A 13633-nucleotide genomic window follows, 5' to 3' on the forward strand; every position below is an offset into this window, starting at 1 on the left:
TTTCTCCACTTACACTCCATTTTGCTTTTTAATATTTTATGATCAATTTTGTTCTTTCTCTTTCCTATTCTATCCTTACCCTACATTAATTTCTTTTTTACTTCACTTTTATATTATTTCTTTTTCTTTATACTTAATTTTCCAACTTACACTCCATTTTCAGTATTAAAGGGGGAAAAAAAACTTCATTTGTTACTCGATTAAAGGGAAAAAATATATATTGAAAATGGAGGGCAAGTTGGAAAATTAAATATAAAGAAAAATAACTAATATAAAAGTGAAGTAAAAAGAAAATAATGTAAGTTAAGGGTAGAATAGGAAAGAGAAAGAACAAAATTGATTAAAAAGTATTAAAAAGTAAAAGGGAGTGTAAGTAGAGAAAATGGGAGTGGGGAAATCATATCCCTTAATTAATCCACTTGTATAATGGAACATGAGGAATCAAACCTAGGACGCTTAGGTAAATACCCTTAACCACTTGAGCTACAAGCCTCTTACATTTAATTAATCCAAAATTGCTAGCAAATATGCCATCTTTAAAAACAATTCAAATGGAAGGCGCACATATTTCAGAAAATAATCTTTGAGTGAATATGGCGAAAGATTGTGTATGTACATTCTCATCCCAAGCCTAAAAACACAAGTACAAATTGCTCATCGTTTCTCATGCTAGTATCCCTCGTTTGTAAAACTTATCACCACCTTCCTCTGGTGAATAACTAATACTTGGTTGCCTAGTAATGTGACCTGCACCATCTGATGCTATAATTGCCTTTACATTCCAATACCAAGGTTGAAGGTATGGTGAAGAAATAGATGAACTTGAGGAAGGGTAAAGTACCACAGAACCCCAATCTCTAGTCCCGAGTTTTACTTCCTTTAGTCTTCTTCTGATTAGCAAACATCCAACATCTTCTTTTTTCATCTCTGAGACACTTCTTAGTATAGAAATGCATAGAAGAAGCACCAATACTGCATCTTCTTCAGGCATCAATTCTGCTACCAATAGCTTCCAATTTAAAAGAGCTGTTGCTCTTCCGTTCGGATTATCTTCTGTGTACCGGACAAGCGTTAGGAAGCCCTCTTCCTCTTCATCTTCTTCTTCCTCTTCACCTTCTTCCTCATTTTGACACTCTTCATCTTTGGTCAGTGACTTTTTTTTCTTTACTTGATACTGCATTTTCCGTCCTTTCAACAGCTTAACCTGCAATATATGTTTGGTTTTCAAACCAAATTATGCGAAACTATATACATATGCATGCACTGGAGAAAAGAAATTGCCAACGTACCGTTGATTCTGCAGCTGGATTTCTTAAACCAAAACTCAGACCTGATTTTGATGATGACAGTTCCCACCGTATCATGAGTTCGTCTCCTGTTGAAAAATTCCAAGCAGCTTTCCATTGTTCCGGTGCTTCTTTCGGTATGGCTGTTCCTACCAGTTTCACTGTACTACAACGGCAGAAAAATGTTTACAATTTGATTCCAAACAAATGCAATTAAGCACCAACTGTAAACAGATAATAGTCTCTAAGAAGCCCATGCAGATATATACAACATACCAGGGGCTCTCCCAATGGAACCAGCAACATACGACCAAGAACCTTCTCGAATCTCTATAATCCTATCCTCCCACTTCACAGCTGATGGAGTTTCGCCTCCTCTTCTCCAAAACCCTTCTCCTACCCTGCAATTAATGTGTATCCAATTAAGTAACTGATACAATGTTGTCTGAAAAGATCGTAACTGTCAAAAGATTAAAATTGTCCTTCCCCTGATAAAAAAAGATAAGCTGTTAGAACTTAACCTTATTCGAATCACAAAACACTCTCTCCCTGCATGATCAAGAACAGTGCGAGACAACCACCGGCCTTCTTGGGGACGATACTGGTTCATTCTCAAAATCAGATCCGATATCATTGCCCCAGAATCATCTGTGACACGGTCTGGCACACATTTCAACAGGTATGGTGCTTGAACTGGTGGAGTTATTGAAGCAGCAATTTTAACTTGTTGATCTTCCTTCTCCAAAGTTAGAGAGGGTGCTCTAAGTAAGTCATTCCAATGGAATGTAACAGTCTCTTGCACACTACTTCCTTTAAAACATGAGCCACCATGCTTGCGAATCTCAAATATGACTCCTTTGGTTCCAAACTCACAGTAGAGATGCCAAGCTTTTCTCCATGATGAATAGGGAAAGTCAGAGACGGGTTTTTCAAGCTTTAACTCCCTGTGACACCTCACCATTCGAAGACGAAGGACATTGCGTTTCATATCCTCTTGCATTTCCTTCATCTTATCCCTCAGCCTGACGAACACACAAACCTACATTGAGGTATCAAGGTACCATCAGTGTAATAAACAGAGATAAAAACAGATGTCTTAACTTACTTACTAAACTTCTCTAGTTCCTTTTTAAGCTTATGATGAAGTTAAAATATAAAAGCATGAAAGAAGCATATTAAAAGTTCAGAGATGTAATTTGAGTAGAAATTAATTACTGCAAAAGAAGAAGACAATTTCAAAGCACTGGTTAAACAGTCATAATCAGATTGAAAGATACACAACTGTTGGCATTCCTCTGTTTCTAAGTATAAGAATATTCTTTCTTAATTTTCATAAAATTGCTATTTGTGATCATTTTCTTTCCTTTACTTTCTCATGCAAATATCTCTAATGCATGCCCCACTGCCAGTCTTATCAATATATGCAAACCATCACTCACTTTGGGCCCAGATGGGACTTCCATTGTGCTTATTTCACCAAGTGGAACTTTTGGTCCTCCATTTACCTCATAATTTCTTTAAGATAGGGTCGGCAAAGTTAGGTGTAAGAGAGGGGCAGAGGAAGAGAATGCAAAAACTGACCTCAAGTAAGAATCTGGGGTGCATTGGCTTGTATTTCGTATTGACATCTGTGTCTGATACCTCCCAGTAATCTGTCCGCTTGAATGAGACACCTCCATCCAATTCCAAAGCTATTTCTCCACCAGCTTTCTCATACGGTTGATCAAACGTCCTCTCCCAAAGCTTCTTGGTCTCTTCCGCCTCTTTTTCCTTGACAGTGGCCCACATGCTTACCACCTTCCCCAAATCACCTTCCATCTCTTTCAAATCTTCAGCATATACTGTTGGGTAACTCTGCTTCATATAAAACAGAGTAGAAACCAAGAGGTAATTTAATCAAAAGGAACTGTAAAAATTCAATCTTTTAATTTTGGCCATAATAAAAATAACCCAAACCGCACCTGATGGGATAGCCACATGAGCATAATATCAGAGGCAGGCACCAAAGAAGAACACAAATCAATGGAGCTCTGCACCATGAACAAAAACCTCTTGTACCTCTGTCTTGCTGCTATCAAATACACTATTTCAGCCCTGTATGGCTCTGAAAATTTCGAATACAAAAATCTATTCTTTTTCACTTCCTCCAAAAGCTCTTCTTCATTGGCTGCTTCTGGAACCCTCACATCTGAATCAGAATCAACTTCATTCTCAAATGGCTCATTTGGGTACCTTCTGACCCATAATTCTCTGCACCTCATTAATGCGTAATCTTCGTTTTCTTCGTCAAAAATGGTTGCTTTTCCTATCAATTTTGAGAACTTTGACTCACAGTATTGCCTGTAATAAACCTGACCGAAAAACCCAACAACCTTAAAAATTTACATATATGAAAAATTCAAACTTTCCCAGCAGCCAAACAAAACTTTATACGCAGCTTACCGGATTCAGAGTGTGACAGAACCAAACCCACTCAATGTCTATAGGAGGATGAATCGTAGGAGGAGTTGTTGACTCGACCGTCAGATCAGAAACCAACGGCATCCAAAGCTCATTGTACCTGCAAAACCAATCCAGAAATCTTTAACGTCCACCGTCCGATCAGAATACTTCATCAAAAGCTCAGAGCTAGAATTGACCATGACCTTCTTATGGCTTCAATAACCGTTGGCTTCTGGTGAAGCCACTGAGACTCGGCCACAGTTCTCAGGAACCCGATATTTCGCCGGGCAGCCGATACGAGATCCAATCCGACTTTGAAGGTCTCCACTTCCGATATCTCGCTGTAACTTCTCGCGGACATGTTGCCGGGAATTTCTGAGCCGCCGCTGCTCAACGACATGTCGTGGTGAGAGCGAGAGCTCTGAGTCAGACACACGGAGATGATTGGAGTTTGGGCATTTAATAATGTCCGAGGAACAGAGAATATAAGCATACGACAAAAGAAAATCAGTGGGTGTTTAAGTGGAAAGGTTGAGACAGGTGGCGAGTTAGATTTAAGTTTTCCAGGTAGAGGTGTCTGAATCCAGAAGTGGAAGAGGGTTTTCCCACCAATAAAAAATTAAAAAAGAAGAAGGGTTGGATGATTCGGTAGCTTTAATCATTAGATGGCCTTAAAATAGGATTAGGATTAGCTTGGAGATAATGTTTTTTTTTATTTTTTGAGAACGAGTGTGGTACAAGAAAAATGACTCGAGATGTAGAGGATTAGGCAAATTCATCTAAACGTGGAATTAACTAGTAGCTTATTTTTTTCCGCTTAAGATAGTTAAAAGGAACTATAAGCTCTTGATAGATTAATTTAAGGGGATTCACTATTATCCCCAATATAGGAATCCAAATTATAAAAATATCCAATATGAAATAGACTTTAAATTCGATTACAATCCCAGTAATTTATATCTAACTGATTCAATATGTTTCAAAGACAAATCAAAAGAAGAAAAAAGTAAGTAAAATAACATGAGAAAAGGAATAATTTCAAGAAAATGTAAGCCTTGATGGAATTAATGTTGCTAGCTTAGTTAGCATTATCTATATGCTTTCAATCTTGTTGCCTGGCTTAATTGAAACAATACTATTCACGTAAGGAACCGCTTGGATATTGGTTGGCTCTCCCAATCCATGGCGGGGAACATGCTTGAGCTTTTGTGTATCAAGGCTATAGTTTACCACATCCCCATTGGTCGTAACCATAAGAAGCTCCTCATCTTTCCAAAACACCAATGGAGCCTCGACCCCTTTTTCCAGAGGTCCTATAGCCAAGTGCTTTGTCCACAAACCCTTAGCACCTTTCAAGTCTTCATCCAAGACCCACAAGTCTATGGTTTTAGGAGCTTCGTTTTCCACCGGGTAGGTCAAGAGAACCAGAGAGTCTTTCCACACTGCAATGCTTGTGTATTCATATGCATCTGGGCCACTCTCCGGAAGAGCTATGCCATGAAACACCTCTTCCCTCATGTCAAACGAAAGGATGACATTTCTTTCTTCTGTCCAGTACGCGATCCAGTAAAAGAATCCCTTGAAGTACATCTGGTAAGACGGGTTTAGAGAGCCATGAGGCTGGATGTCAACAGGGATCTCTCTCCAAGTATCTGCAGCCAAGCTGTAAACCTCTACTTTGGATGGGTGCTGGGTAAAAACCCCGGAGACAAATTGTGCAGCTCGAACAACTTTGTAGTCTTTCGAGTTCGGATCATACCCGAACCCCACACATTTCGGGTTCGATTCTATCTCGTCGTCGTCGTCTTCTTCATAATAATCATCGTCTTCATTTTCTTCAACTTGACGTGGAACTCGCGGAGGCAAAAGAATGCAAGACTTGGGAAGAACTCTGTATTCCTCGAGTGCTGGATTGCATAAAACAATGTCCTCGCTATTAAAAGTATTGAGGCAGATGAGGCCATGACAAGAGCCTGCAATTTCTAGGCTCAATGCGTATCCTCTCATAGGCGGCGGAACGACATGGTTCTCAATCTCAAGACCGTCGTCGACAAGGCTGCCGAGATTAATTGAGGAGAGTAAAATGTCCCTTTGGTCGCTGTCGGGGTTGAAGAGGGTAGCTCTAACTGCCTTCTCGTCGTCCTTAATGCTGGGGTCCGTGAGGACATTGTGCTTGAGGAGGACGTAAGTGGAGGAGGTGACTTTGTTGTTCATAGAAGTGGAAAGGTGCTGGTCAACGAAGCTAGGTTTATCGATTAGGTCGTGCCACGACTTGAGGACGCATCTAAATCGCATCAGAGACTTGGGAGGCAGTCTTGACAGGATATTCCCCATCATATCTTCAGAAAATTTGCTCAACGTTGCCATTTCTCTCGTCCTCTGTGTTGGTTTCCTCTATACAATATATCTCACATCACACATGAACCGATTTCATGAACTCTTGGTCTAGAAAATCAAATTAAAGGGAGTTTATGCATTATATGTGCATGCATGTTGCAAGTACTGGACATGATGCATATGAGATGGAGAATGAGGTGCATGCTGCATGCAGATGCGAGAAAATGGCAGAGAGAAAAGAGGAGGAGGGCCCAATCATTGATTAATGTTGAGGCTGGGAGAGAAAGGAGGTGACAGACTCTCCACAACACAAGTCCATGTCCTTTCCCTCTCTTCTTTCCTTTGAAAATATCAAACCAATCATAGTTCTTATGTTGCAAATGACCGGCCTATTAGATCACACGAAAGAGCATATACATATTCAAACTCATTCATTAGGTTCATTCTTACTTGAATGAGAATTCTTTAATTCTGATGTCGTCATTGCAACTAAATGCAAATCATAATTGAAAGTTTACCTTCCTGCCAGAGTGTTGGGTTTGGAGTTGGTTGGTGACGGCTTGGGAGTTTGGTCAGAGTGTTGGGTTTTTTAATTATGCTTTTTTGTTGTTTTAAATAATTGATTTTAATTAACTTTAAAAATAAAGAAAATTTTAATATTATTTGTTACATATTTTATTACACTTAAGCTAAAAAGATAGACCCCCGCATTTGCCACGTCATCATTTAACAGAATACCAAACGGTCAAATTGACGGAATGTGTAAATTGGTCAAATTTTAAAACATTAGGGCTTAAATTGACAAAATTAAAACCTCTTGACCCATTTAAAAAATGACCCCAAATTTTGACGCGGTAAAATGATGTTAGCTCTATATTTTAAAAGGTTACAACAGTAAAAAAAAACAATATTTTAAGTTTAAAAATTTAAAAAGAAACTTACAAATTGATAAAGCCCACGTTATGGGGGAAAAAGTCTATAAAAAAAGAGTAATGCTATTTGGACACACAACATTGACACACTTAGTGACACCCGCTGATGTGTCAATGTATCATTTGCTATTCTTTTCTCCTCGTTTTCTATTTAGCGAATGATACATTGACACATCAACGGGTGTCAACTAAGTGTGTCAATGTTGTGTGTCCAAATAGCATTACTCATAAAAAAAAACTTACAAATTATAGCTAGCTGCCTCTATATTTATGGTACAAATGCATATATCTTGAGAAAAGAAAAGGAAGAATATTGTTGGGTCGGTGAAATTCGTATAAAAAGGCCCAAAACGGGAAAGAAACAAAAAGGCCCATTTCATAACCGGGCAAATACGAAAAATGGCCTTCTCAAATCTCTCTACAATCAAATTTGACTTCCAATATCAAGCGAGAAAGCGAGAGAGCGAGAGAGCGAGAGAGAGTCCGAGAGAGTAGAGAACCCCTAGGTTCCGTCGCTCGCGTCTCTGGGTAGACGACATTCGAGAATGGAGCCCTATGGAAAAATACGAACCCTAAATCATTTTCATTGCCTTGTCCGGAGCTGGATCCGGATCCGAACAAGGCAATGATTTAGGGTTTCGGATGGTGCAAAGAGAGCGGTGAGATCGTTGGTCTCTGCGTCGACGATGAAGATGACAACAATCCAGAACGTAGCCATGTCGCGCGGATCAGGATCTGTCTCAGATTACGGTAAGAGTCTGAAGCGATGATTTAAACCCTAATTTTGAGTGCTAGATTTACACTAGTAGCAAGAATCCATTTCATACCTGTTTGGAGAAAAAGAAAAGGTTCAATTTCCCTATGTAGGCAGTTTTTGACTATTTTTTAATCGGAATATTTTGATTAATTTAACCTAGTTATTCTGCTGATGTAAAATACATGAAATTTTTGTTCATATATATCTAACTTTGTTTTTACTTTAGCCTCTGTGCTTCATATTTTAACGCTACTTCTGGAGTTTCATCCATTGTTGAGTTGATTGAAAACGAGCATTCGGTTTTCAATTTGTCTATGGAATATGCACGAATAACTCCCTAGGGTATTATGCGCTTTAGGTTTTCATTTTATAAGTGGGACAGTTTTTAGTTCTATTCAGTTTAGGGCTTGAGAGTTATATGGATTACTTTTTAAATCTCCGTAGATTCTATTATGGAGCTCGCCTCATATGATGTGGTGGTTTGCTGGCCTTCTGGTCAATGATGCTTATAATGCATAAAGTCTCACATTTTGATGTCCAGTCGTGCATCCAAGCAGGTTATCTTACCTGACGGTCATGCATCCACTTTTAGCACACCCATTCTCTTTACCACACCTTAGTTTGTCTCTTCGTACGGTGACTGTCATCGTAATCTACATGCTTGGCTTCTGTTTGATGCGTCTAGTACATGTGTGTGTGTGTGTGTGTGTGTGTATATGAATCATTAGTGGCTGGCATTTTTACATTTCTATGCACAAAATTGATTTGGTAATGAGAAAAGGCCCTTTATATTCTTGGCAGACTTTATTTTCCCCCCTTTTCATCGTTGTGGTTCTTATTCCTTATTGATGAATGTGCAGGTCATACATTTAACTGAGCCCACTCAGCCTCATTGACGTTCAAGTTTGGTTATGGGATGTTACATTTTACGGATGGGTTTCCTTCAAACAGTGTAGCAGTTGCTTAACCTTATTTCACAGGTTTCTTTCCTGCCTCTATAATGCATTCAATCTTGCTTTTCTTCTTGCTCCAACTAAAGTTTCTTGTTTAACTAAAAAAACCTTTTTTTTTAATTGTGAAGCATGAAGGTGATATCATTTGGTTTTACATGACTTAATTTGGGTCGCTATCCAAGTGTGTTACTTTGTTCCACATCCACTTACTTCTTTCTCTCTGGCCTTTTTCAAATTTCCGTCATTGTTTGCAGTTTTTTTTTCCGCATTGCATGCTCTCTCTCTCTCTCTAAAATGAAGGCAAAGGATGAAAGTCAAATGGGAAAGAGGATTGGAGTTGAAGCACGGCTGGCATGGTTTTTCCAAGTGTTTACTAATCTATTTTTTGTTTAGTTTGTTTTAGTTCTGTGATTAAGTATTTCGATTATTTTTTTTTTTTCAATTTGCAGCCGATATTTTAATTTCTTTTAAAATGGAAACGTCATTACATGTTAGGAGTTAAAACACTGGATTACTGAATGGTCTGCCCCATAATTCCCAGTAGGTCCGATTCCGTGTTTCAGTATCATCAAATTTTCTCTAGTATTGTTGATGGAGGATCCATTCACCGTTACAAACTCATTATTTTAAAAATTGGGTCGATTGATAAAAAATTTAAATTTAGTAAAATCAAATTTGATATAACTCGCTCAATATTTCACCACTGGAGTTATAAACTTGCATTAAATAGGCCCCAAACTCCAGAAGGTTGGTTGCCCAAAAGTGATATTTTCCCAATAACGAAGGTCTAGACATACAATTACATGAAATTCAGCGCATATATTGGCCCAACAACCTGACAACGGGCCAACAAATTGAATACAGGCTCACTAACTTGAAGGTAGGCCCAAATATGGGCCCAATTACCTGCGAAAAGGCCCCAAAAGTCGCCCCAATAACGCTCAAATGGGCTCAGAACTCAGCCGAGTAACTTGAACACTAGACAACAAATAGGCCCAATAACGCCCAAAAGGTCTATTTTGTCGTTTCTGGACCCTTCAATGGGCTTATTTTGTCGTTTATGGCCCTATATTGGGCCTATTTTGTCGTTCATATTTCTTAAATGGGCCCATTCTGTCGTTTTCCAAACTCGATTGGGGCCTATTTTGTCGTTTCTGAAGCCTTTATTGGGCCTAATTTGTCGTTTCTGATGCTTTATGGGGCCTAATTTGTCGTTTCTTGACTTTACTGGGCCTATTTTGTCGTTCTACACATATATTGGGCCTATTTTGTCGTATATGTACCTTAAATGGGCCCATTCTGTCGTTTTCCGAACCGATTGGGCCTATTTTGTCGTTTTCTTGGCCCAATTGGGCCTATTTTGTCGTGTCTGAGGTCTTGACTGGGCCTATTTTGTCGTTTTCAGGCCTTATACTAGGCTTATTTTGTCGTTTCTGAAGCCTTACTGGGTCTATTTTGTCGTTTCTTCAACCTTTATTGGGCCTAATTTGTCGTTTCTAAGGCTTTTTGGGGCCTAATTTGTCGTTTCTAAGACTTTACTGGGCCTATTTTGTCGTTTCTGAAAATATATTGGGCCTATTTTGTCGTTTATGTGCCTTAAATGGGCCCATTCTGTCTTTTTCCGAACTCGATTGGGCCTCTTTTGTCGTTTTCGTTGCCCAAATTGGGCCTATTTTGTCGTTTTTTGGCCCAATGGGGCCTATTTTGTCGTTTCTGATTTGTTGACTGGGCCTAATTTGTCGTGTTCGGCCCTATATTAGGCCTATTTTGTCGTTTCTCAAGCCTTTACTGGGTCTATTTTGTCGTTTCTGAAACCTTTATCGGGCCTAATTTGTCGTTTCTGAACAGATATTGGTCCTATTTTGTCGTTTCTAACCGTATATTGGGCCTATTTTATCGTTTTTGAAATCTTTATGGGCCTAATTTGTCGTTTCTGAGTCTTCACTGGGCCTATTTTGTCGTTTTCTGGTCCATATTAGGGTATTTTGTCGTTTCTGAGGCCATTATTGGGCCTAATTTGTCGTTTCTGAGGCTATAACTGGGCCTATTTTGTTGTTTATGAGTCCTTAACTGGGCTTATTTGTCTTTTCCGGGGCTTTTACTGGACCTATTTTGTCGTTTCTGAGGCCTTTGGTGGGCCTATTTTGTCCCATCTTCGGCCTCATTGAGTCAATTTTGTCGTTTTCAGTAGTCGATTGGGCTAATGTTACCGTTTTTGAGGCGGACATTGGGTCCATTTTGTCATTTGGGGCCTTTTTTTCGTTTAAAGGGCCCTCAGTGGGCCTATTTTGTCGTTTCTGACGTTTCATTGGCCTTATTTTGTCATTTATAGGTCTTTATGGGGCTTTCAGTGGGCCAATTTTTTCGTTCGTGAGCCTTTCAGTAGGCCTATGTGGTGATTACTGAGCCTTCCAGTGGGCCTATTTTGTCCTTATTGAGCGACTTTTGGGAGTCTTTCCCTTTGTAGGCCCTGTTTCACTACTTGTGCGCCAACTTCTGGGTCCAGTTCCAAGTGATTGGTCCCTCTGTTGTGAAACTAGGACCAAAAACATGGAAAGGCCGGGAAACTGTCCAAATAATTGTTACCGGCTAAAGGTGTAGCCGTCTTAATGTCATATTTCCATATCATGGAATTGTTTTTACCTGCTATCTAATTGTTTTTGTTTTCAGTAATTCATTATCCTTATTCATTATATGAGCTGAAAAAATTATAAAATTAAAAAAGAAACGCGCGCGCACACAAAAAAGCATTCCGTGCTGTTCAAGATCCCAAGCCTTCTCAGCAGCGACCTTCGCTTCATCTTATACAAACCCATGCCTTCTCGGCAGGGACCTTTTTGCATTTTCAACCTTTACTTAAGGGCTGTTAAAAAAAAAACAGATAACAACCAAATTAATTCATATAAACAGAAGCATAGCTGCAGAAAAGAATATCAAGTATTGGCAAAAAAATACAGATGAAAAACCGATAAAATACACAATTGCGTAAATTTCTTGGAACGAGTTAGCAACTTTTGGGCCAAAATTGCGGAAGTACTGATCCCCGAAAAATGATATCAAAAATACTAGTCCCTCCCAAATTGCAATTAATGGGGGTGTAACCGAAAAGTTTGGGCCTAGACAAAGGAAACCCAATAAGTACCAAGCAGCCAAGCCAACTAGCCAAAATGAGGCCCACAGCAAACACAACATATAAAACAAACCTGAACAGAGGAAGACTATACAATGTAATATAAGATAAGAATCCTATTACTAAGACTGAAAAACAAGATCCCTCAAGGGTATTTTCACACTATACTTACAATATTATAGTTAGTTTAGTTATATATTTTTTCATCCCCACAAACAAGACGTTAACGTTAAGGCACAAGCCTTCCAGTAATAACTAACACAGTTACACCTCAACAAAATCTATTATGATTTTAAGCATGAATTCGACATAGCATACAAAACTATGACCATTATCATATTCAGGCTGTTATAGCACTGTACTGCATTCATCATAACTTCAAAACTTTACTTCCTCCTAGATATTCTGACTCATTGCTTTCTAATATTCTAAAGCTCTCTCGCTTACTCTAACAAAGTAAACATACAAAACATAGAATTGCAGCTAAAACATACCATGCAAAAAACAACTTGCACAATTTAAACACACTAGTAATAATGTGTGAAAGAGACCTTTTTCTAAAAGGATTAGAAGGACCATGCCAACTTTGGCCACTGACGAAAGCCATTCGCTTTTGCCACACATAATTTATACGCAAACGATAAAAGTTAGAAACAACAAACATTGCACCTTATGAATTGTCATGTTCCCCAACACTTAAGCGTTCTAATTGAGAAATTCAGCACAGATCAAACTAAAACTTTCAATTCCGAACAAGAAACCAATCAATTAAAGAACCACAAATTTCAAACATTCACCTGAAGATCTTCGCTGGAAGTGGAAGCTATGCAATGAATGGGTCTGAAGATGCTTCTCTTTACGCAACCCAGCCAAGGTCTCGGAGATTGAGGCCAATCACAAGCTTCTGCGATCTAAAACAAGGTAGTAAAATGAAATGATAAATTAGGGTTAGCTTTAGGATTTGAGACATGCTAGAGATTGACGAATTTAAAGAAAAGAGTGGGAGACCTACATTTCATGCAAATTTCTCGCAGATCGAGAGCACCAAGGCCGACGACGACGGTTCGTATGCACAAATTTCTTCGATCTAAAACAAGGTAAAATGAAATGGTAAATTAGGGTTAGGGATAGGTCCTCAGGAGTTAGGATTTGAAATGAGCTAAAGATTGACGAATTCAAAGAAGAGAGTAATCGATTTACGCTATGCTTTCGAAGATTTCATGCAAATTTCTCCCAGATCAGTCGTGATGCGAACACCAAGGGCGACGACGACGACGGTTCGTATGCTGGCCTCCCCAAAAACCTCCATCTTCGAATCCTTAGTCCATCTCGGCCTTCCGTGTCCTCCATTTTGCAGCGAAATCTCAGAATCTCCTATGGAAATGAGCCGACGTCTCTAGATCGAGATAGTTCAGCAGAGAAGTCTCTTCTCAGTCTCAGATGCGCAAGTCGAACGAATGATCTAATGATAAGGCGCTGGCTATGTTGTGATTTATTCGGGTCGGGTCTCATCCGTCTTCTTGTGGATTAAGCCCATTCATTGTGTTTTGTTATCGGGCCAGACCATAGCCTTCTCTTTTATGTCCTCTAGAGTCTAGAGTCTCCTACACAGGGGTTCTTAATAGTCCCATTCGGTGCAGATTTATTATTGGATGGTTGGATTAAACTCCTTATTGTAATCCCTTAATATATTCCCTCATTTTAGAAGCTCCCTATCTTTTATGATATTTGGGCCCCTCGGGCGTTTGGGGCTCGTTCGGTAACGTTTTAAGGGGTTGTTTTCATTTTCAGAGAAC

At 39.2% G+C, this 13633-nt stretch overlaps 2 protein-coding genes and 2 long non-coding RNA genes across 5 annotated transcripts; 1 reads left to right on the forward strand and 3 right to left on the reverse strand.

Moving 5' to 3' along the window:
• Positions 1-567: 567 nt before the first annotated feature.
• Positions 568-4365, reverse strand: LOC110745080 (enolase (DUF1399)). The gene is made up of 8 exons (XM_021945155.2): positions 3932-4365; positions 3729-3846; positions 3248-3637; positions 2868-3140; positions 1808-2325; positions 1563-1687; positions 1290-1447; positions 568-1204 (listed from the first exon to the last, which is right to left on the reverse strand). Exons 1-8 carry the CDS (start codon positions 4219-4221, stop codon positions 665-667), a joined length of 2412 nt encoding a protein of 803 aa, XP_021800847.2. The 5' UTR covers positions 4222-4365; the 3' UTR covers positions 568-664.
• A 445-nt stretch (positions 4366-4810) lies between these two features.
• LOC110745072 (F-box/kelch-repeat protein At3g06240-like) lies at positions 4811-6156 on the reverse strand. Its single transcript, XM_021945147.2, has one exon. It carries the CDS (start codon positions 6093-6095, stop codon positions 4821-4823), a length of 1275 nt encoding a protein of 424 aa, XP_021800839.2. The 5' UTR covers positions 6096-6156; the 3' UTR covers positions 4811-4820.
• A 1299-nt stretch (positions 6157-7455) lies between these two features.
• Positions 7456-9289, forward strand: LOC110762906 (uncharacterized). Of its 2 annotated transcripts, none has more exons than XR_015836811.1 (3): positions 7456-7747; positions 8615-8734; positions 8836-9289. It is a non-coding gene; the product is annotated as an uncharacterized LOC110762906 (long non-coding RNA). The 2 variants fall into 2 exon arrangements; XR_015836810.1 differs by having other exon boundaries at positions 8962-9289.
• Positions 9290-11283: 1994 nt separating this feature from the next.
• LOC110762903 (uncharacterized) lies at positions 11284-13396 on the reverse strand. The gene is made up of 4 exons (XR_002527641.2): positions 13038-13396; positions 12846-12924; positions 12635-12748; positions 11284-11570 (listed from the first exon to the last, which is right to left on the reverse strand). It is a non-coding gene; the product is annotated as an uncharacterized LOC110762903 (long non-coding RNA).
• Positions 13397-13633: the final 237 nt, after the last annotated feature.

The sequence above is a fragment of the Prunus avium genome, chromosome 6 (assembly GCF_965620075.1).
Source record: "Prunus avium chromosome 6, drPruAviu1.hap1.1, whole genome shotgun sequence".
Lineage (NCBI taxonomy): Eukaryota > Viridiplantae > Streptophyta > Magnoliopsida > Rosales > Rosaceae > Prunus > Prunus avium.